The sequence below is a fragment of the Callionymus lyra genome, chromosome 17, assembly GCF_982586985.1.
Source record: "Callionymus lyra chromosome 17, fCalLyr1.hap1.1, whole genome shotgun sequence".
NCBI lineage: Eukaryota > Metazoa > Chordata > Actinopteri > Syngnathiformes > Callionymidae > Callionymus > Callionymus lyra.
The window spans coordinates 19,498,551-19,523,689 of NC_141834.1; the positions used below are offsets into that span (position 1 = coordinate 19,498,551).

The 25,139-nt window shown below is 38.3% G+C and overlaps 2 protein-coding genes across 4 annotated transcripts in view; both read right to left on the bottom strand.

Annotated features, from left to right (window-relative positions):
• Window positions 1-753: 753 nt before the first annotated feature.
• Window positions 754-8,617, bottom strand: LOC148062915 (endothelin-2). Its single transcript, XM_087813043.1, has 6 exons — window positions 8,552-8,617; window positions 4,334-4,676; window positions 3,287-3,437; window positions 3,104-3,220; window positions 1,120-1,176; window positions 754-1,048 (listed from the first exon to the last, which is right to left on the bottom strand). The coding sequence occupies exons 2-6, from the start codon at window positions 4,389-4,391 to the stop codon at window positions 976-978; spliced, it is 456 nt and encodes a 151-aa protein (XP_087669169.1). The 5' UTR covers window positions 4,392-4,676; window positions 8,552-8,617; the 3' UTR covers window positions 754-975.
• A 539-nt stretch (window positions 8,618-9,156) lies between these two features.
• Window positions 9,157-25,139, bottom strand: part of hivep3b (HIVEP zinc finger 3b) — a 58,996-nt gene continuing 43,013 nt past the window's right edge. For 2 of the 3 annotated variants that reach the window (XM_087779108.1, XM_087779109.1), the window contains exons 3-9: window positions 24,728-25,017; window positions 22,352-24,277; window positions 21,404-21,540; window positions 15,975-16,150; window positions 15,811-15,912; window positions 12,267-12,913; window positions 9,157-10,488 (exon numbers count right to left, since the gene is read on the bottom strand). In XM_087779108.1, coding sequence (XP_087635234.1) covers window positions 9,976-10,488; window positions 12,267-12,913; window positions 15,811-15,912; window positions 15,975-16,150; window positions 21,404-21,540; window positions 22,352-24,277; window positions 24,728-25,017 — 3,791 coding nt within the window. In that variant the 3' untranslated portion in view covers window positions 9,157-9,975. The remainder of the gene's footprint in view (window positions 10,489-12,266; window positions 12,914-15,810; window positions 15,913-15,974; window positions 16,151-21,403; window positions 21,541-22,351; window positions 24,278-24,727; window positions 25,018-25,139) is intronic. The other variant, XM_087779110.1, reaches the window with a different exon arrangement.

The following is a 25,139-nucleotide window of genomic DNA, read 5'->3' on the forward strand; positions in this document are numbered from 1 at the left end:
ATTTAACTGGAATGTATCCAAACAACCAATGATTTATAAAGGAAAATCATGAAAATGTGCCCAAACATTTTCATACCACTGTAAATTTTCTCTTTATTAATACATTTATTTTGATCCATTGTTTTCGGGATTGATCCCTCTATTGTTTGACATAATAAATACAAATATATATTTTTAGTTAGTTGTATTAAGTCAATCTTAAAAGAAAAGTTATTATTGAAAACAGGCCAGATTCAGAAAACTTCACATATACTATGTTTGACTCTGATCCTTAAAAGCACTTAAACTGCTAAATAATAAAATAAATAATCTCCAAAAACTGCTTATGACTGACTTGACAGTTTTACTTAAACAAAGAGTAGAAATCAGATCTGGTTTAAAGTCACTCGCTTTACTTGTACATGTGAGAACGACACAGAGTTTACATGTGTGTCCCATTTTCTTTCTGAAGCACAGAGTTCGACGTTATATCTTCTTCTACTTTCATTTTGAGAAAACTACCAAAAACTACATTTTTATTTGGTTCATTTAATGTCAAACACATGAAGACTTACAACAGTAAACTGTGGAAGATTTTAAATATACAAAAAAATGAACAAAAGTTCATCATGAATTTCTTCTTTTCACATCAGTAAAACAAACGTTTAATAAGAGGTAGAACACGTCAGGAAGGGAATCATCGTTTGATGAAAGTAGCCACGAATAAACATCCTTAAGTCATGGACTGCATGCAGAGACTCTCTCTCTCTCCATTCTCTCGTTCTTTCGTTCTCTCTCTCTCTCTCTTTCTCTCTCGTTCTCTCGTTCTTCTGGATCTCGCTCCGACAGACGTGAGCTCTGGACTCTCGACAGGAATCGTCTCTTTCGGCCCCAACGACACAAACTTCACGTCTGCTTCTGTCGTTTTATTTTTTTTACATTCTTTCATCGCATCAAAGTCGCTCGAGGATCTTCCTCCTTTTTCTGCTCGACTCTTCACCTCCGTCCTCCAGGAACAGTCTTTCCCTTCGACTCGGTCACGTCGTCCATCCGTCTTCTCGCCACATTCCTGAACACAAACACGATTTTTAAGACTTTTTCTTTTTTTAAAAAGCGTCATATTTTCGTTGTAAAACTCACCTCAGGATGTTCAGTAAGTTTGGTCGTGTTTTCGTGTCGCTCTTCAAGGATGTGAGTCTGTGAAGAGGATAAAATCACTAAATATTTCTCTTATAATCGTCGCATAAATCATGTAAAAGTGATAAAGTATTTTGAACAATCTTCTCAAATTTCCCTTTACTTAGCCCCGCCCACTTTCTGCTGTCTAAACCAACCGGTTGTGTGACCAGTGATGCCACACAAGCTCCCATGATGCTTTGCCGCCCAGCCAACCAATCACAGCTGTCGCTCATTTTTGACATGTCAACGTAGAATTTAAATAAATTATTGTACGACCAATGATTCGTCACTTATTAAAGCAGTGTGTTGAAAGGCATCATGGGGGTTTTTTAAGCATTGAAATATACAACTTAATTCAATCATTTCATTAAAAGTTTGAATGTAATTTAAATAATTCAATAAAAATCGGATGTTTTCAAATGAATGGATTTTTTTTTTTTTTACACACAGAGATTGAAAAGATTGAAGATATGACAGTTATTAGTTTTTATTTGAATTTATTACAAGATTGATCATTTTGATGGAGATTGTCTATTGTAATTGAGCTTAATAAAAAATATTTGTACGACTTTAATCTTGTAATAAATATTTTTTTTTGTACGACTTTAATCTTGTAATAAATACATTTTTGTACGACTTTAATCTTGTGATAAATTCATTTTTGTAGTACTTTAATCACATAATAAATGCAAATTTGTACGACTTTTATCTCGTGATAAATACATTTTTGTACGACTTTAATCTCGTGATAAATACATTTTTGTAGTACTTCAAACTCGTAATAAATGCATTTTTGTACGACTTTTATCTCGTAATAAATACATTTTTGTATGAGTTTAATCTCGTATGAAATTAATTTTTTTGTACGACTTTAATCTTGTAATAAATACATTTTTTTGTACAACTTTAATCTTGTAATAAATACATTTTTGTACGACTTTAATCTCGTGATAAATACATTTTTGTACGACTTTTATCTCGTGATAAATACATTTTTGTAGTACTTCAAACTCGTAATAAATGCATTTTTGTACGACTTTTATCTCGTAATAAATACATTTTTGTATGAGTTTAATCTCGTAATAAATTAATTTTTTGTACAACTTTAATCTTGTAATAAATACATTTTTGTACGAATTTTATCTCGTGATAAATACATTTTTGTACGACTTTAATCTTGTGATAAATACATTTTTGTAGTACTTTAATCACATAATAAATGCAAATTTGTACGACTTTTATCTCGTGATAAATACATTTTTTTTTACGACTTTAATCTCGTATTAAAAACATTTTGTAGCACTTTAATCTCGTGATGAATGCACATTTGTACGTCTTTAATTTCATAATAAATACCTTTTCTGTAGTACTTTAATCACGTAATAAATGTAAATTTGTACGACTTTAATTTCATAATAAATGCATTTTCTGTAGTACTTTAATCACGTAGTAAATGCAAATTTGTACGACTTTTATCTCATAATAAATACATTTTTGTATGACTTTAATCTCGTAATAAAAACATTTTGTACGACTTAAATCTGGTAATAAATGCATTTTTTTAGTACTTTAATCTTGTATCAACATTTTCTAAAATAATTTGATTGATCCAAAATTGTCAAATCCCAATAATTATTTTATTTTATTTTATCTGTAGCCTTTCAAATCTAACATAAAACGTAAAGACGTTTGTATGGAATCTAAAAGATAGTTCTAATGCCGGACGAGCTTCATCATCTCATCACGTAATGAACGGTTTCGTCTCTTCCACCCGAGAGAGTAAAAGCGACACAACTCTGCGTCTGATGTTCTTTCCTCCCTCAGGCGTTGGCGTTGGTTTGTTCTGCTCGTCTCACCCTCAGCACATCCAGAGCTAACAATAGCACGAGAGGTTTTTTCACCAGGAAAGAAAAAACCTCTCGACAAACGTGGGCCGACGGCTCACCTGTGCTGGCAGAAGCCGGTGCAGGTGAGGTCGTCGGGGTTGTTGCAGGTGCAGCGGGAGGTGGATCTGCGGCGGCGTCGAGACACAGAGCTGCCCAGACCATAAACGGTGGTCTTGCTGCAGAGACACAGAGTTTCAAACAACAAATCACTTTGAACTTGAACTACTATAATGCAGACGTACCCGGGCGTGTTGACCCAGATGATGTCCAGGTGACAGAAGTAGTGACACTCGGAGTCCATCAAGCTGCTACAAGCGCAGCGTCTGGTCCTCGCCCTGGACGAAGAAACGCTGACCCCCGTGTCCTGCTGACCCAGCAGTGGAAGACCAAACCCTGGACAGAGAAGAACCAAATGTCATGTAAAAAATGATAGAAATTCTCATGTTTTTTAATTGTAATACAAAACAATACTAGAAGCTAAATGCTTACAAGTCAGCAAATTAAACTTATAAACTTAATATTAACGTATATATACTGTTCAATTGATATATGGAAAGAGGACTCCCTGCCTCTCACCCCAGGTAGCTGGGATGGGAACCCAATGAATGTCTGGTAAATGTACTCATTTTAAACGTGGCTAGTTTTATTTAAATTTATTTATTTATAAAAAACCATGTTCGTTGTTGCATAAAACTACTCTCAGAACTAACAAACAAACAATAATTATAATGTTTGTTTTTTTAAATACATTTATTTATAAAAAAACATGTTCGTTGTTGCATAAAAACTACTCTCAGAACCAACAAACAAAGATTATAATTATTATATAATTATAATGTTTGTTTTTTTAAATATATTTATTTATAAAAACATGTTTTTTTATGAGTGTTGTTGCTTAAAAACTACTCTCAGAACCAACAAACAAACAAACATTATAATTGTTATATAATTATGTTTGTTTTTTTAAATACATTTATTTATAAAAAACATGTTCGTTGTTGCATAAAACTACTCTCAGAACTAACAAAAAAACGTTGTAATTATTATATAATTAAGAGATGAAAAACTACATAATACTCAACCAGGTTCACTTTTCTTTCCAATAGCTTTTTTTTTTCTTCAAAAATACGCGGCTGTCAAAGTGAATCAAACAAGAAGTCTTTCAAGCAATCGAGGACCAAACCAAACTTTTTCTTTACAAAAAAAGCATCTGATTGTTGTTATTATATGACATTAAAAAGAAACGATTTAAATCTAAATCCACTCGTGTATTAAATGCAAAGACTCACCGTCCTGCAGCGAAGCCCAGAGAGCGATGAGCAGGAAGATGGCGGCTGCACAGGACATGATGGGATGTTGAAGATTCCACGCAGAAGAGCTGCAGGTGCTGAGATCGATTCTTTATTCTCCCACCATGTCAGCGCTCAAGCTCCGCCCACACCTCTCTTTACCCCCCCGAGCCGCTCGGCCACCGTCGGAACCCGCGACACATTCCTGGGATGCTTGCTCACCTGCGGAGTGAGTTTCTATTGTGCCAGTCTTTCCCGGGTCATGAATCAGACGTCGGGGGGAGAAGATCACGGACGACGAGCCGATGAAGCAGATAAGAAGTGAAGCGTTTGTGTCCATAACCTGATCAGGCAATAAACATGAAATAAAGGTCAACTTTTATATTACCATGACAATGCTTTTCTGAGGTCATATGTAGGTTCATAAACATTGTTTGGAATTTCTTATAACAATATTTACCCATATTTGACAAACTCAAATTGAATGTATTTTGAAATAAGTTTAATTTATTTTTACCACCGTTAGCTTTTCGCATTCCTGTTGATTGATTGTGTCATTTTATAATTTTTAATCATAATTTTTGGGATTATCTTTACCATGGAACGTTGCTGATATTATTGTATTTTATTAATCTGATTTAATTGATTTTAATCCTAAACTGTCTTCACCACAAACAAGCTAGTCAGTGTGAACAACACTGACAATAAACGTGATTTTACGCTATGTAACGCTATCTAATGCTATCTAATGCTATCTAATGCTTTCTAATGCTATCTAATGATATCTAATGCTTACAAATGCTATCTAATGCTATCTAATGCTATCTAACGCTATCTAATGCTGTCTAATGCTATCTAATGCTTTCTAATGCTATCTAATGCTAACTTATGCTATCTAATGCTATCTAATGCTATCTAACGCTATCTAATGCTATCTAATGCTATCTAATGCTATCTAATGCTATCTAATGCTATCTAATGCTATCTTATGCTATCTAATGCTATCTAATGCTAACTTATGCTATCTAATGCTAACTTATGCTATCTAATGCTAACAAATGCTATCTAATGCTATATAATGCTATCTAATGCTATCTAATGCTTTCTAATGCTATCTAATGCTATCTAATGCTTTCTAATGCTATCTAATGCTATCTAATGCTATCTAATGCTTTCTAATGCTATCTAATGCTTTCTAATGCTATCTAATGCTATCTAATGCTATCTAATGCTATCTAATGTTTTCTAATGCTATCTAATGCTATCTAATGCTATCTAATACTATCTAATGTTTTCTAATGCTATCTAATGCTATCTAATGCTATCTAATGCTATCTAATGCTATGATAGCTAAATGCTGTTGCTAGCATTCCTTACCTAGCTTAAAACGTAGTTATTCTTTGTCAGGGTCAACTTTTCACGCTAGTTAACACAAATATCACATTCAAAATAAAGTGAAAAAACAGTGGATTTATTTCAGTTACATCATGTTTAACTGACTTGAAAGCAACTGGATACGACTAGTTAAAAATAGAAACGAGCTAATGACGTTAGCCTAGCATTGACTTACTTTTAAAAAGCTGTAATTGGACGACTTCAGAAAATGATTCAGGGGTAAAAAAAACATTTTTGTGTCTCCTTTTTTTGAATATTAAAAAGTGTTGTTGCGTGGTGTCTGACCATTAGCACACTTAGCTAAAGATGCTTAAAATATTGAATATTTTTCTAAATACAAATTTTATTTATACATTTAAAACCATTTTAGCCAGAGAAGATCATCATGTCAACTTATGTGGATTTAAATTACTTTTTACTTTCAGGAAAAAGTGATGTTTTAGTAAAATTAAGACATTTATTTGGTAAAAAATCTTAAGACAACATGTTAATATTTTTTTTCTGGTCTTTTTACATTAGAAACTTTTATGTTGTAATAGAATTTGAACATTAGCATGCTAAGCTAATGATGCTAAAGGAAGCTAAACGCTGCTCAATACAAATATAATGATACATTTTAAGACTTTTTTACTGACGGAACATCATCAGGCTTAAAGATATGAAATTTCGTGGATGTAACTTGCATTTTTTAACAATATTCTTCATCTCTCGTCTCGTATCTCTGGGTCGTCGACTCCTCAGGAGAGTCTGGATCAATCGACGTCGTCGTGACGAATCAATCCCACCGTGTTTTAACCATTTATCTCACTTCGATGAAGACGAGTCTTCTGTTCACGGGGCCACACTTTAATCAACCCTCGTTCTATCATTCATTTGGGCTCCAGGGCGGCGGGCGGGTCGAGGAAGGGTCGATTTCCCGCCTTCAGAAAATCGCTGGAATGTGCGACGTCGCCGCGTAACGTCTTGATTCCGTCGCATTCTTCGCCCCGGAGGTCGGAAAGTTGAGTTTCCTCCGGAGCGCAGTCGTGTTTCCCGACATCCCAGAAACTAAACTTTATATTTCGGCTTAAAACACGACTTCGTTCTCAAGTTTCTGCTCACAAAACACCAGAGGAACGTCAACAAGGAAGTGCGTGGACGTATATAGAAATGTACTTTTGATGGAAACTATTCCATTAAAAGTTATCGATCACGGTTTCGAGGTTTTATGGACCTGAGATAAGGTTTGATAAGACCGGTTCGCTGGGAAGGCGTGCGTTAGCTTTGAAGAAGATGCCAAGTCAACCAAAACAAACAAGGGATGGTGATGACATGACGATGGAATCATAGATATAAAGCGTCTCTGACATGCTTTCAAAACCTGCTCTTCGTCCTGATGGTTCATCCCAGTGACAAGTGTTGTAGTGAAGATGGACGACTGTTCCATTGTTTGTGTTTAATTTGGATCCTTTCCCTGCCTCGAGCCGTGTTTGTGTGATGGTTCAAGTGATGCTCGTGGGTCACTTTTTAAGTACATGTCCAAAGTACACGAGAATATCAACATGTTTTTCTTGAAGAGACGTCTTAAAGTGACAGTTCACCCAAAACTCAACACATCACTCATGTTCTACTCGCCCTCATGTTGGCTAAAGTTTGGGATTATTTTCACAGTAATCTGTTTATTTTTAGAATTCTAGACAAAAATGTTTGTTCATTTTAATGTAGCGACTGGAGCTCAGTTGTCTTCGTCCAAAAAGACACTTAAAAACATTCAAATACCTCCGTACTGCTCGTCTATAACTCTTGGATTGAAGCCTCGACATGAGGAATTCTTCAGGAAAAACTACTGTCTGTGTAGCATTTTAGCACTTAAATGTTAGCATTTAAATGCTAACATTTAAACCTGTGCTACAAATGATCTTAAAATACAGACTTGTTTAGGTTTTTTCTAAACAATTTGTCAATAAAGTTTTCTCTAGTAAAATGAAGATCTATATTTGAAAAACTAGATTTCGTTGTAGATGTTGTAGTTTCACAGAAGAAAGTCTACTGTGTTACTCTCGTGCAGTAAAAAAGTAGTTTGAATACTTATCTTTTAATCACAGCGGACGCTTTTTTTATTTCGCGGAACCGACGGTGATAACAAAAAGCAAAGGTTGTCTTGTTCACTGCTTTTTATTTCTGAGGCTCTGTAAATTAGTTCTGTAAACAGTTATAGGACGAGCAATGAAAGTAGTCGCTCAGTTTATAGTGTGTAAAAGTCATTGAAAAGCTCAGTTGAATGTACCTTGACTCTGTGTATATACATGTATGTACATTCAAGTACTTATTTTAAAAGGAAAGTATATACTTTATGACTAATACTACTGGATTATACATTAACAGTATGTGTGAATGGCTGTAAAAAGCACTACCGAATTTCCCCTCGCGGGACTAATAAGGGATTCTAAAAAAATTTAACAATGGTGATAGTTCTTATCTTATCTTATCTTATCTTAAGTTAACAACTTCCCAGAATCTTGTAACATCTTTCTCATCCTCACATCCGGTCTTTTTCTATCCTTTCTTTCCTCCTTTCAAGGAATAGCAAACCTGAACTGTGACTCAAAGATGACATCTAGTGGTTGGACTACGAACTTACACTTCATGGAAAACGTGAGCAAAACATATTAAAATTATGTATTTCAACTATTCATTCGGAATATATATATATATTTTTAAATAAAACTTTATTTAATTTGGTAATCATTAATAAAACGGTAATTATTTTTTTTTACCACAATTTTGAACTATTTAAACAAGATAAATATTATTACCAGGAGAAGTAAATAGTTCATAACTTACCTCTTATTGTTGTTGAATCGCGTTATTGTTTGCATAGAAAAATCCTTCAATGCCAACTCTAGGGCCAGAAGAAAAAGTTGTAAATCAGGAAATAATAATAATAATAATAATAATAATAAATATTTGCCTTCTTCATGACGTCAGCCGCTGTTAGCAATTTAGCACTGCTAGCTAGTTCTGAGTGGCAGGTGATGCTACTTTGCTGCATCTCTAAACAAACTTCTCAAGTAGCCCTAAAAACATTCTTAAACGAATATTTTAACCAATTACCGCAGCAAAGACGCGAATATTAAATTTATATCACAAAAAATACTTCTACGAACTACAAGCTGCTCACAGAAGAAGCTACTAGCAGAGTGACAGAAAGCAGAACCAATCAGAATAAAGCAACTCTAAACTGGACCAATCAGGGCTTGAGTTGTATCAAACGTCTTAAATGGCGACCACATATTATTAATTTGACTTTTTAGTTAAATAATAAAGATTGATTAAACTTCTCCAAGCTCACTTTTATTAATTTAAAGATCCATAACACACATTTGCATCATCGTTTTCCCGCCACACCAACGAGGTAAACTGGCGTTTGGGAGTGAAGACAAAAAGAGTCGCTTCAGGTGCATCTTTATTGTTTTTCAATGACAAGATCATTTTAGGAAACTGCACTTTATCTCCAGCCTCCTCCTCCGTGTGGACAGAACTGCAGAAACATCATGAAAAAAGACGGATGAAAACAAAATAAGAAAAAAAAAAAACAAGGTATAAAATCGTCGCCATCAAATAACAATAAATGAGGAGCATTGTTCCCTGTACTGAGACGTGTTCTACTCTAAATCATCGTGTACTTTAAAAAATAGAACGTCAGTGCATTGTTCCATTGACAGATCTGCTCCTCTCCTCCGCCGTCGCCTCTGATTCAACCCTCGCTTTTACCCTGGCATGAAGAGAAACTCAATAGAAAGCAAATATACTGTAGAAATTCACAGCCTTCTCTTTGTTTTCGTTTTTTTTTAGACCTCAAGACACAAAACCATGGACAGAAAAGGCACAAGTAACTACGGTTTAGTAATACTGGACAAGGTCTGGAGAAAGAAAAGTGGAATTATATTCGATTTGAAAGATTTTGGTCATTTACAAAGGTTTTCACGTGTATTTAACAGACAATAATAACCGGTATCGACGGCGATACACGAGGGATATATTCATAAATGACTTTTATATATCGATTTACAGAAACATTATTTCCACAAAGAAAAAAAGTGCATCTTTTTTTTGTTTTTTATAACAAACCTGAATATTGCCAATGAACATTGAATCCAACAGTTGTATTGAAAACGGTATAAAAAACAATTGAAAAAACAAGACTAGCATAGCAACCATTAAAGCAAAACAAAGGGATGCATCGGTGCATCAAAGTGAAGACACTTCTAAGTGCTCGGCTTTGGTCCGGCAGAGTCTTCCTCGGCGCTCCCGGGACCGGCCGCCTCGGAGCCGCGCGGCGCAACGGAGGCTTCGGGACGACCCCGGCTGGTGTGGGCGGAGCTAGACGAGCTGCCATATTGCTTTAGGTCTGTCTCTTCCAGTTGGGCGGGCGGCGTCCGGGGGGTCGCACCGGACCGGCTGGTTCCCGCCGTCTGCCGGTCTCCGGGAGTCCTGAGACCGTCTGGAGTCCAGTGCGACCCGAACCAGGAGGAGGGTGCGGCCCCGCCCACGGAGGAGGGGGAGGTCAGGGAGAGGGGGGAGGTGGGTTGGGACCTCGGGCGGGCTTGTACCATTTGGATCCCGCCGATGGGGATCATCAGGTACGGGACCTGGGGCTGCTGGGAGTGCATGGGCAGGTGACTGAAGGTGTGGTCGGGGAAGCTGTCGCTGGACGAGAGACGGAGCGTAGACGGGAACAGACAGCTGGTTTGACCTTTTCCTGCACCACCGCCTTTCTCCTGCAGGGGGAGAAGAGACCTCTTTACAAACTGAACTTTCATCAAACAGAGAAAAACAAAGTTTTGTCAATAAAACGATTTATAAAAGCAGCAACAGGGAACAACAAAGGTCAAGTGTAGTTATAATGCTAAGCTAACGTAACAGCTAAGATTGTTATACTATTGTAAATTATTTAATTTCCTTGTAAATAAATACATGACATTGAAGGTCACTATACATGTATTTTTTTAAACCACATTAAAACACATGAAGACATCATTAAAACATAAAAACCATCAGCAGAGAAAAGCTGATAAAATGGTTAAAGATATTATATAAATGCATTTTTTAAATCAAATAACATTGAGGGAAAATAAATACTCACAATTTAAAGGACTACAAGTTGAAATTGAATAAGTTATATTAAGTATACGTTCAACTGTTAATGGACAGTAAAAAAAAGTACAAAATAAAAAATGATGAAACATTTCTACATAATCTTATTCTAGTCGACCAGAGCGACTCTGTTATCAAACAAAACAAACTCGCGACGGGTGACGTAACCTCTGCCACTCCTTGTCGGAGGTAATCATTCACGTGGTGCCATTAAGACGTAGATGACATAACAGGCTTGGAATTAAAATTGGACCACAAATAAAAAGTGATAAAAAGTAGATAAAGCAATAAAATTGCGACAATAAAATGACCGTCAAGATGACATCACAGAAAAAAAACGGTCTCTAAAAATGTGATTTAAAAGAAGCTTAGACTGATGGGAATGTCTTTTAAACATTAATTATAATTAAACTTTGGATGTGTGTAAAAATCATCCAGTAAACAAGAGACTATGAGCTAAAGTTTTGTGTGTGAATCACAGTATTTGCCTTCCTGGATCAGATGACTGATGGAAAAACTGACAAATAAGTGTCAAGAATGAGTAACAAGGTCACGCGAGGGTCACAGATATGATGTAAGATGACTCGACACTTTCGAAATGTGTTGGTTTAACGCTTTTTTCATGAGAAAAAAGTTTGTTTAGCCTATTAGTCATAGTACCTTGACTTGACCAGGCTAGACCAGAAGTATAATATTCCCAGAGTACCGGGTTTTCTTGTTTAGTTACTATTTAAAGACTTGTGTAACATAGAAAATACCCCCAAATGGATGGAAATCTCTTAAAATGTTGTAATTTCCTGCAAATATTAGAGATAGACATCAATACCCTTAAATATTGCAATACATTTTTCTTGATAGTGTATCAATATTCAAACGCACTGAATCTACTTTGTTTTGAACATAGTTTTTTTTATGGTTTATGTTTTAATGAGTGTGTATAAAATAAAGTAATTCGATTTTATTTTTAGAAAACAATTACCTTGAAAATATAAACTGCATTTTTATGTTGTAATTAAACTTCAGGCAGTGATGACAATGAAATCACGTGAGATCCCGGTGATGACTGAGGACGAGAGGATACAGTGACTCCAGCAGCTTTTAAAGCCGATGTTTGGACATATTTTGGTTTGAAAACAAATGAAAGCAGTTACGACTTCATCAAGAGTCATGTGGTCTGTAAATACTACAACACCAGAGTCAAGTACTGGACAATACTACACATATATACTTGTTACTGCAGTATCACTATATATCGTGTGAACAGATTCTTTACAATACAAAACCTTATTACTTTTTTGATTCCTAGAATGAAATTCTTACTTTCACCTTAAAAGAAAAGTACCAGACTGGAACAAAGACGGATCAGGTTTGAGAGGAAACTACAGACACTGAAAGGACTCACAGTTCTCTCTGGACCGAGACTCTCCCACGGGAGGTATCCAGGGACCCGGTGCTGCAGTCCCAGGGGTGAGGGAGGGGTCCGGCCTTTTGATGGTCTGTAGCAGCTGGGTGAGACGGGACGAAGAGGGGAGAGCGGTCTGATGGGAGAGGGTCCTCTCTCGGGCGAGGGCGAGACATGTCGACCAGGTGAGGACAGGTCGGTCCTGGGCGAGAGGCTGTGAAGGGGGGAGGACAGGTCGAGGCGGGGGGAGAGGCTGTGGCTGGGGGAGCAACTGTCGCTGCTGGGGGAGAACGCTCTGGGCGACGCCTTCCAGCCTCGCCTGGAGAACAGCGCCCTCCTGCTGCCCGGCGACGCCGCTCGTCTGCTGCGCCACGCCCCCCTGTGGCCCGGCTCCAGGGTGGACCCGGGACCGGGACCCGGGGCGTCGGGTTCGGGGGTGCTGTGTCGGGAGTGGGCACCGGATTTGGAGCGACGCCTCGCCGGCGGACGGGCGTCTGACGAGCAGGAGGACGGAGGGTCTTCGTTGGACTCGTCTTCCTCGTCCTCGTCCTCGTCGTCGTCGTCGTCGTCTTCCTCGGAGTCGTCCACGTCTGAGAACTGATGTTCTTCCTGTTCCTCTGACCCGCACACGTGATCTTCACTTCCTGCTGGAGACACATCTTCTCAGAGGATTGTGTTGGTACGATTGTTGTCACTCACGGTATGTTGACGCATGTTAAATTATAGAGCAGTACCACTCCAAGACTTAAGGAGTCACTGTGACCCGGAATGAAACATTTGCAGTTTTATTTATGCAAGACTTTTATTGAAATAGTTTAAAAATGGGGACAAAAGAGACAAATTGAATAAAGGACGCTAAACTCAACGTATATAACTCAATAAAGTTTATCTATACATCTATATACTACTAATAATATCAATATACTTAAACATGGCAATACAAATTAGATTGAACATTTTTAAGGATACTGTATCGATATTCCACAGCACTGTATAGATTTTATTTTTTTGTTTTAAAATTATATTCTATTCTTTATTATAGTTTTTATGGTTCATATTTCAATAGATAGAAAGACGCTTTATAAATAAAATAGAATAGAATAGAAAAGCTTTATTTAAAATGTACGTAATCATTATAAAATAAAATGATTCCGTTTCATTTTTTAAAATCGATTAAGATGCAACTATATACAGTATTTTTGTGTTGCATCTAAACTTCCAGCCAATAGATGGCAGCAGTTTTTACGTCATCCTCAGCCAAAGGACAGTGAAATCCCGCAAGATTTTGGGGCTGACTGAGGACGAGAGGATACAGTGACTCCAGCACCTTTTAAAGCTGATGTTTGGACATATTTTGGTTTGAAAACAAATGAAAGCAGTTACGACTTTGTCAAGAGTCATGTGGTCTGTAAATACTACAACACCAGAGTCAAGTACTGCAAAACACTACACATATATACTTGTTACTACACTATCACAACACCAGAGTCAAGTACTGGACAATACTACACATATATACTTGTTACTACACTATCACAACACCAGAGTCAAGTACTGGGCAATACTACACATATATACTTGTTACTACACTATCACAACACCAGAGTCAAGTACTGGGCAATACTACACATATATACTTGTTACTACAGTATAACAACACCAGAGTCAAGTACTGGGCAATACTACACATATATACTTGTTACTACACTATCACAACACCAGAGTCAAGTACTGGGCAATACTACACATATATACTTGTTACTACAATATAACAACACCAGAGTCAAGTACTGGGCAATACTACACATATATACTTGTTACTACACTATCACAACACCAGAGTCAAGTACTGGGCAATACTACACATATATACTTGTTTCTACAGTATAACAACACCAGAGTCAAGTACTGGACAATACTACACATATATACTTGTTACTACACTATCACAACACCAGAGTCAAGTACTGGGCAATACTACACATATATACTTGTTACTACACTATCACAACACCAGAGTCAAGTACTGGGCAATACTACACATATATACTTGTTACTACAGTATCACTATATATCGTGTCAACAGATTCTTGCCAATACTCAAACCTAATTGTAGCTAAAGATTGAAGGAACCACAAATCTTGGGTTGTTTTATTGTTTTTTAAAACAAAGAACTTTCTTACTAATCATATAAAAAACAGAACAAGTTTACCCGGCAACAGAACAATATAATCAACCACAGTTTTCCATTGGATAAACATATTTGCTTAGTCACCCCTACATTCCACTAAATTCCGCAAAGTCTAACCTCACATAAACACAGTAATTGTATTGTTTGTTGTTTGTTAAAGGTGTTCAAACCAGCAACTGTGTTTTTAAAAAAAACAACAACTGCAAAAACTAAAGTGTTTTGTTTCTGTGGTGGAGAAATCAACCCCCCCCTCCCACCACCGCCACTAACACCCCCATTTGTAAACCACAAGCACTAAAACCCTAAAAGCTACAACAAGAACTCCAAACAAATAAACCAGCTACTGTGTTCTTGAAAAAAAAAACTACTTTGCAAAAACGAAAGTGTTTTGTGTTGCTGTGGTGGAGAAATCAACCCCCCCCCCCCAAACTGTCAGGACAATAATATTTACCAAACTGTACCAATTATATCTGGACATTTCCTCCTTTAACAACTTTTCTAAGAAATCAACCAGCAATTTTCTATTCAATTATTGACCACGATAATGTCAGTTCCTTATCTTATCTTAAACATCTATTGATTCATAGGCTACAATGTCAACAAGAACAATAATCTACGTTGATTCTGACTCATCCATCGGGCCACAGAACATGACTTGACGGCCACGTTTGTAATCGTGATAATCAATAGTTTGATATCGTGCAGGACCAGATAAATAAAAGAATATTTGAGAATCAACTTTAAAAATGACTGATCGGATGTTTATTTAGAATAGAATACGTGTATTCATCCCAAGAGGGGAAACACACTTTTACAACAGCACAATGAGAATAAAGTGCAAGGAAATAAAGAAATAATAAAAGAGATAATACAATAAAACGATCTTAAAAATATACAAATTATTTACAATATTACAAAATTAACACTATTAACAGAATAAAATAAAATAAAATTAAAATAAAATAAAAACACACAAGATTGTTTTATTTTATTATCTCTTTTATTATTATTTTTTTTCCTTGCACTTTATTCTCATTGTGCTGTTGTAAAAGTGTGTTTCCCCTCTGGGGAGGAATAAACGTATTCTATTCTATTTGACCCAATTTCAGCTAATAAACAATAATTGTGTTCGTCTTTATTCCCCGTCGCCGCTGACACCTCAGGATTTCCCAGAATCCTCCTCCTCAAGTCTGCGACAACAGACGGATTATTAATTCATCCCCTCGTACTTCTTGGGCGAACAGAACACGGTGTTGCATAAGCTGTCAACCCTCAGCAGCTTCCCTTCCTCGAACATGTTTCCGTGAAGTAACAATACTTCTCCTCAACGAAGCCGATCCGTGGCCAAAGTACCTGTTTCCTCGCTCTCGGGCTCGTCCAGCGACGACTCCGACACTCCCGCCGTCTGGCACTTCTTCCCGTGAGCCTTGGACTTCATATGCTTGGTAAGGTTCCCTGTGTCGCGAGGAGGAAACGGTTCATGGGTTTGCGGTCGAGGAGAAGACGCTGGAAGTCACCTTTGGTTTTGAAGGCAAAGTTGCAGTGCTTGCAGATGTACGGACGGACGTCGGTGTGTGTTCGGATGTGCTTCTTCAGCATGCTGGGCTTCTTACAGCGGATGCCGCAATCGCCACAAATGTACTTCCCCCGGCCGCGACCTCGAACATAAATATACTCTTCATTAGATTTATACCTGGAAGGAAAGATGGAGCGTTGAAGGGGGAGGAGGACAAGGGAGGATGGTATCGAAAAAACAGAAAGAGACAAAGAGTGTTTAAGGCTCAACATCTGCCTTCGTGAAGTCGAACCTCACAGTATTTAAACAATCAAAACCACATCTTCGACCTTCACTTTCAACCGATCGTTCGCTTACACGAGTGGTGTCACAAGTGGGATGGTCACATTAAGGCTAGGGGTGTGTATTGTTAAGAATCCGTTCATACAAATTTACTAACAAGTATATATGTGTAGTATTGTCCAGTACTTGACTCTGGTGTTGTGATAGTGTAGTTACAAGTATATATGTGTAGTATTGTCCAGGACTTGACTCTGGTGTTGTGATAGTGTAGTAACAAGTATATATGTGTAGTATTGTCCAGTACTTGACTCTGGTGTTGTGATAGTGTAGTAACAAGTATATATGTGTAGTATTGTCAAGTACTTGACTCTGGTGTTGTGATACTGGAGTAACAAGTATATATGTGTAGTATTGTCCAGTACTTGACTCTGGTGTTGTGATAGTGTAGTAACAAGTATATATGTGTAGTATTGTCAAGTACTTGACTCTGGTGTTGTGATACTGGAGTAACAAGTATATATGTGTAGTATTGTCCAGTACTTGACTCTGGTGTTGTGATAGTGTAGTAACAAGTATATATGTGTAGTATTGTCAAGTACTTGACTCTGGTGTTGTGATACTGGAGTAACAAGTATATATGTGTAGTATTGTCCAGTACTTGACTCTGGTGTTGTGATAGTGTAGTAACAAGTATATATGTGTAGTATTGTCAAGTACTTGACTCTGGTGTTGTGATACTGGAGTAACAAGTATATATGTGTAGTATTGTCCAGTACTTGACTCTGGTGTTGTGATAGTGTAGTAACAAGTATATATGTGTAGTATTGTCAAGTACTTGACTCTGGTGTTGTGATACTGTAGTAACAAGTATATATGTGTAGTATTGTCCAGTACTTGACTCTGGTGCTGTGATAGTGTAGTAACAAGTATATATGTGTAGTATTGTCCAGTACTTGACTCTGGTGTTGTGATAGTGTAGTAACAAGTATATATGTGTAGTATTGTCAAGTACTTGACTCTGGTGTTGTGATACTGGAGTAACAAGTATATATGTGTAGTATTGTCCAGTACTTGACTCTGGTGTTGTGATAGTGTAGTAACAAGTATATATGTGTAGTATTGTCAAGTACTTGACTCTGGTGTTGTGATACTGTAGTAACAAGTATATATGTGTAGTATTGTCCAGTACTTGACTCTGGTGTTGTGATAGTGTAGTAACAAGTATATATGTGTAGTATTGTCCAGTACTTGACTCTGGTGTGGTGATAGTGTAGTAACAAGTATATATGTGTAGTATTGTCCTGTACTTGACTCTGGTGTGGTGATAGTGTAGTAACAAGTATATATGTGTAGTATTGTCAAGTACTTGACTCTGGTGTTGTGATAGTGTAGTAACAAGTATATATGTGTAGTATTGTCCAGTACTTGACTCTGGTGTTGTGATAGTGTAGTAACAAGTATATATGTGTAGTATTATCCAGTACTTGACTCTGGTGTTGTGATAGTGTAGTAACAAGTATATATGTGTAGTATTGTCCAGTACTTGACTCTGGTGTTGTAGTATTTACAGACCACATGACTCTTGACGAAGTCGTAACTGTTTTCATTTGTTTTCAAACCAAAATATGTCCAAACATCAGCTTTAAAAGCTGCTGGACTCACTGTATCCTCTCGTCCTCAGTCATTGGCCGGATTTTTAATTGCAACACAAAAATGAACAACGTAACCATTTTTATTTTTAATTGTAAATAAAATGTTTTAAAAATGTTATTTTGTACAAACTTCATTGAAATATAAACCATTACAGAAACATGATCCAAATCTATAATGAAATTTGATTTCACAATTTTAATTTCTTTCTTTATTTTAAATGATTTGATACAGTGCTGTTGAATATCGACACGGTATAGTGAAAAAAAAGCTCAATATTTGCTGTATCAATACTTTCTTACACGTCTAATAAAGGCCTGGTGAGAGTCGGAAGAAGGTCATACTATTTAAATGTAATCTTCACCAAAGTATAAAGCATTAATAGTTTTGCACCACAACTCAAAATAGTTTTTTCTTCTGCGACCTGAACCACAAATCCATATTTAGTCTTGTTTACGTCTGGTTCGCGTTTACTTTATGGGTTACAGCGTGTTTATTTTTCTCAAAACAACCTGGGCGTCTTCCTTATTAACTCACCGTGTTATACAATTATTTACAGATATCTTTGATGCTAAGATATTTCCTGGTAAGATAACAACCTCGCAAACTGTAGTGCTGAGTTTCCTGAGAGGGAGTGAGATGAAAGGAGGCTTGTTGGGCAGTTAAAGACCATGTGACTGAGGAAACACCAGCTAACAACACCTGGAAGTTGTTGAAAAAGACCAAAAAAACTCATATTCTAAAGCCAGAAATTAGACATAAACCCAGGAAATCTGCATGGAAATTAAGTATTTAAAGGGGTAATTTATTATTATTATTATTATTATTATTATTGCACCTGGGCAGCCACACACTTTAATACAATAATATTTAAAATGTGTCTTGGAGGTGGTTAGAGAAAGTTAAATATGAAAATGACATACGATTTTATTAACGATTTAGGATCCAACTAGAAGTGTGTATTGTTGAGAATCAGTTGATACGATTCGTATCACGATAAACGGTCAATACGATACAATATATTGTAAGTAAGTAATTTGTATTTATATAGTGCTTTTCCAGACCAGGGTCACAAAGCGCTTAAACAATCAAAACAATATTCACTAAATTATAAACTTTAAAGGTCAAGATAAAACTGAGAACAACACAGGAGTTCCAGAAAATCAAGGAAAACTCCATCAAGCTACTGTAAGGAACAAGGATACATTTGTAGTATTGTCGAGTACTTGACTCTTGTTTTTGTTTTGAAACCATAAATATTTACAAACATCAGCTTTAAAAGCTGCTGGAATCGACTGTATCCTCTCGTCCTCAGTCAATGGCAGGATCTTGCAGTATTTGATTGTTGTTTTTCATTGTGAATATTTGCATGTTAATTGTAATTTAAAACCATAAAAAGCTATTATTAAATAAATACAAAAGGCGAAAATGTATTACATAATAAATAATAAAAAAACAACCAAATATATTACATTAAAATCTTTAAAATGCTGTTGAATATTGATACAGTATCGAGGAAAAAAGTATTGTGATATTTACGTTATTCTGTTACACCCCTAAATATTTCCTAAAGTTCAGACTAAAATGTTGAATATATATTTAAACAACTTCTTCCACAACACTTGACCGTGTTTGCAGTTCCAGTTTAGACCATCGGGACATTTGGGGAAGCCCCCACAAAGCCACCGGCTTTTCTCGGCCGGCGACTCCACCTGAGAGAGACTCGCTGGGTTTGTGGCGACTCGAGGGTTTCCAGCCAACAACAGCAACAGCCCGAGAGGGAAACCTGCGTTCGGCCAAAACCCCAAAATAACCTCTAAATATACAAATCCGGGAGAAACTTTGCTCTATAAAAAACATTGTTTGTGTGCAATCGTCTTGTTTACGAAACTCTATTTGCGGACCCGGGTCGACCGCGGAGGATTTATTTCTGAATGAATTGTCGTCTATGATGACCTTCCGAACACGTCTTTGACCCGTCCTGGGTCGGGACGACGGTCTGGGTTTCATCACGGGACCGTCAATGCACACACTTGTTCAGCACCGGCAGCGATTTATAACCAGTTGTTGCGTAACCGTAAACGGCCTCGTGAAACGGTGAGCGTCCACGGTGACCCCTGCTGGGTAATCGCAGCTGTGGAGGTGGGCATGATGGGAAACTCTGGTTATGGTGCCGCTTCGTTTGGACTCACGGCGTGACTATTCACGTCATAATCTGAGTTTAATAAATTGTTTTTTTTGATAAGATGTTCAGCAGATTTACATGTGAATCTATCTCCATAAAAAGGCCTTCGATATAGAATTATTTTTGACAATTACCATGTTGTCCGAGGACACATCAGGGAACTGTCTACCTGGTCTGAATGTTTCGAATTATTCAGTTATACGACATTTAAAAGCAGATACTGTTGGACTGTCTGCTTAGTTTTTAGCTCGAATGGTCTCAACATGAAGGTTTTTAAGTACTTTTTATTCGCCTTTGTATTTGGTACTAAGCTGGTAGTTGACTTGGATAAACAGTATTCTGTGTTTAATTGGTATTATAGACCAGCTATGGATGAGGTTTAAGGGAAATAAAAAGTTCAAAAGCTATTACATCCATTTATATCACCTTCAATTCTTCTCAAAATGTTCAATGTTTTTCAGTGACAATTATGATGTTGATATTCTAAAATATAGAACTGTTGTTTCAGTGGATATTTTTAGAAAATTCTAATTGAATCTTCAATATATACATACGAATAAAGTCTTTCAAAGGTAGTTAATTTAACCTCAGAGCAGTTGGCATTGTTATCAACTTGCTAAGCTAGCAGGTGTAGCAGTCAATTTAAAGTTTCCTCCACTAAATAAGTAACTATAAATTGTAATTCTATCTTAAAAATACGTAAAGTATGAAGGTTTTAACTCTTTGTAGGACGTCAATAAAATCTTTTTGACGACATTAGTGAAGATCTAATCTATTAGTTTGTATTTTTACTGCTAAAATCCAAACAGATAAATACAATTAGTCGTGAAGCTTCTCCAACAACCTCAAACTCCATTGTTTATAAAAACCTAAAGCTCTGTGAAGGATCTTTGTCTCGAACCACAGCCTACAAGCCGGAAATCTGGGAGCGAGTTACTGTAAAGCGACGCTCCAGTATTTATGGGAAGAAAAAAAAAAAAAGGGCACGAGCTCGGAGTGTGAAAGCAGCGAGGTGTTCGCTCCAGCAGTTTTCCAAATAAAACCCGCAGACAGACTTCGGCTAAACATGCCAATCAAGGTCATAATTCTAATTGCTTGCAGATTGCCTGTTACAGTAACTCTCTTATATAACTCGCGGAAAACAGCTCGAGACTCGAACACGTCTATCTGTGGACGAGGTTGCAGGTACAAACACAAAAGTCCCCGTGGAGCCCACCCTCCACCATCTGCTCCAGTCATTTGCATTTCTCGCCAGGATGCATCATCTGTGACAGAGCAGTGTTTTTACACATAGGACTTGAAAACGCTCTTACCCGCCTTCAAAGATGCGAACACGTGGCGCGTCGCAGGCTTTCGACGTTGAGGCTTCTTCATCCTCCGTCATGTCTTTGTTCTCTTCTTTCACACGATCCGTCACCTCGACGAGGGAGCTGGCTTGGACGGCAGGTACCTACACTCAAGAGACGGAAAAGAAAAATAGCCATTGAAATCGCCTCAAACAACTGCCAAGAAGAAACACCTATTATTCCATCCATATCATCACGCAGGGCAGAGCTAGCATACGCCGTTCTGTATAGTTTGTTTTTACTTAAAGGGCACCTAATGTGAAAACTCTCCTGACTTATTCACATGTTGTAAATGTTGAAGTCTTCAACATGCAGTAGTTCATTTATAATGACTTTACTCCGTTTTGAAGTTATTACTTAATAAAGTTCTCGTCTGAAATCTCGCCAAACGAGATTATGGTTTAAATTAAACATTCTGACATCACTCTGGTGCAGGTGTCCTCCCCTAGAAGCCCCTAAATCGGTTAAGTACCTACATGTTAATAAACTAAATAAATATTTATGTAAACATGGTGAGAGTTACTTCTGCCTTTAGGTGTTTTTGTAATGAGTACATTAAGCAGCAAACCTTATTTTTGTTATTTATTTTTAATGTACAAAACGGGAGTTTCAGGGCAAAGTTTGAATTTACGTGAGTCCTTGAATGCAACTTGTGGTTTTGTAGCCAATCAGAGCAGAGTGGGCGTTGTTTCGGACGAGATTTGTCTCAGCTCAGACAGCGAATTTTAAGTGGGTGGGGCTTAAGTGATTTTCTAATATAAATATCTTTATTAAATGACAGTTTTGTGCAAAAAGAAACTGATGAGTATAATAGAGGTCCTAGATCAATTTAAGACACACTTAAATCAGCACATCAGGTGCCGTTCAAAGTTAAATGTACAGTTTGACAGCGCTCTATAGAGCTTATATTCTTACCTCTGAGACATGGGAGCTGCTTCTTGCTGGGGTCAACTCCATATTGGCAGGTATCGGGACGGTGGCCATGGTGTACGTCTCTTGGCTATGCTTTTGTTTGGAGCACAGAAGAGACAGAGCCACCTTCGTGCTGAGCCCTGGTAAATTAGGGTTGTGGGCACTGACACTCCAGGACGAGTACACGGAGTTGCAGGGGTCCCTCTCCGCAGTCGGGTTGGGTTTAACATAGTTAAGGTAGCACCAGTTGACAGATGTGGAAGTGTTGAGGCTTGGGTATTTCTTGGTTGATGGTGTTTCAATTCCCTTTTTGACGAGCGTCTCAGGCTTCTTTTGACTCACAGCCATCGCTGACGCCTCACCTTCCCCCTCCATATCCGCCTTCTGCGCTCGCTCCCCTTCGGTTTTCACATTTGTAAATTCAAGTATCTGCGGTTGTTTCTTCCGATCCCCTTCTAGCAATCGATTGGAATTATTTTCTTCCTCCTGTGCCCCTTCTTTTACATTCTCCTTGTCTGCTTTTTGTGGCTCCCTCTCCTCCTCCTCTTCTTCTTTCACCCTTTTTTGCTGACGTTGGGCCTCCGTGCTGAGCTCCAGACTGGCAGCTGGTGAGAGCATACGCTTACTTCCACCTGCCCCAAATGATCCACATCCTTCTCCCGATCCCGAGGCCAGCTCAGAGGATAAAGACAAAGGAAGGAGACCCTTAATATCTGGCATCGGGACCTGCAAATACGACGATCTTTGCATCTTGTCCTCTTCAAGGCAGCTGATTACGGCCATCGCTGTGCATGAGACGGGCTGCGCTGACCCGGCTGAGTCAACCATTTGGGATAAGGTGGTGTACATGGCACTGGCATAGGCAGGTATACGTGTGTGAAGGCGCACTGGCACAACAAGAGACCCTACAGGTGTAAACTGTGCAAGGCATGTTGCAATAACGGGACTTGGGTGAGCGTATGATAAGGTGACAAAGGACTGCGTGATAGCGGAGGATACTGACGTGGATCTTTCTTCGGGTAGATCACGCTTGGCATGTAAAGGGGAAGCAGGAAAATACACATTGCCTCTGGTCCCGGTGGAAAGCTCAGAAACCAGATCAGGATGAAGGGAGAGCTGCTTAGCTCTGCCGATTCGTAATTGATGCACCTGTTCAGACTGCGAGTCCAAGGGATTTCCTTGAATGAAGTGACTAGACAGAATATCGGAGATGGTGGTGGTGGTGACTGGACGTAGGAGTGACGGGGTCTGAGGGAGGAAAGTTTGCTGGCCTCTAAGCTGTAAAGGGAATTGATCCTGAGAAAGGATTTGTAGCCTGCTCAAGTCTGAACCTGTAGCCTCATCTGAAATCATTGGTGGGTGGGAAGAGTGAGACGGCCCTGGCTTTGGACTATCTGCCCTCAGAAGGACCGTACTCAAACCTTCTTCCTGATCGGGTTCCCCTAAAGTGGCGTGCCTCACAAGAAGACACTTCCTCCGTTCCTTCCACGACGAAGAAGACTGCTGGGAGGACAGGGATCCATAGTCAAAGGACTTGCTTCTGGTTTCTGAGACCTGCTCCGTCTGTTGGTGGCTGGATGGGGCCTGCTCGGAGGCAGAGCGCCTCATTTCTCTGTAGCTTTGGTTGGATTGATGAGAAGATGAAGGTACCATTAACATCTGGGAGGACTGGCTGCTGGAGGCCCAGGCAGAAGGGTCTGGTCGAGAAGTATCCTCAAAGGTAGCAGATATACTTGAAGTGTGCGAGATGTTACTTTCTTGACTGGGGCTGCGGGGCAGAGATACCGACTCGAAGCTTGACTCCCCAGAAGACTGCGCTGCTTCCGCTAAGCGCAGCCTCTTCTTCTTTGGTGGAAGCTTCTCTGCAGGTAGTTGGGAAAGAGTCTGACTTCGCTGAGGCCACTGGAACTCCTCCACTTTTTCGGCCTCCTGGAGAAGTTGAGGTTTTAAAAAAAATTGGATTACTCATGAAAACACGACGTAAATAAACGTTGTTGGTTATAACACATAAGCACTCTAAGCAGGGGTTTGTTTGTAAATCCACATGCTTTAAGCAATATTTCAAACAGTTATATAGTCACGTTTAAAAATGTATTTTTCTTTTAGAAACCTGATAAAAGGGGTCAAAACCTCACGGTAATAGGAAGAATTAATGGAGAAATGACCATATATGGAAATGAACCTTAGCAAGAAGAGGTCAAAAACATACAAGGGTACTTTAATTATGCTCATACACTGGTTAAGAATTAGAATAAGGTTGTTCTTAAGCCAAAGCACAAACGTACTGCAGCTGAATGTGGATAGAAATTTAAAAAAGGACAAAATGATTACACTGAATAAAAAACATATTTCAAAAACAAAAATACACAAGACTGCTACCTTTGGTGCGGTGGGTGTCCCTTGCAGTGACACAGATGGCATATCAGCATCCGGCTCTACGGTCACAAGAATCTCTGGCACTTGGATGTTATGCTGGCGAATGAGGCGAGATGTAGAGGGTGAAGGTTTTGGCTCCGGGCTGTGTATTTGCTGACCCTCCCTGACGTCTGGCTCATGGGCTTCCATTGAAACACTCTCCTGTTTTTCGAATGAACTGGTGTGCTGGATGACGGACACACCTTTTCTGTCCTGCTGCTCCTGCTGCCTTGGCTGAGCCTGTGAAGATGCACCTACGAACAAAGAGAACCCATGAGCAAGTGTGTTGGCTATCTAACAGCAGATCAAGGGATAAGGAACTTTAGTTGTTATAACTGGATTTTTCTGGTGACATACAAGATGTGTTTTTATTACC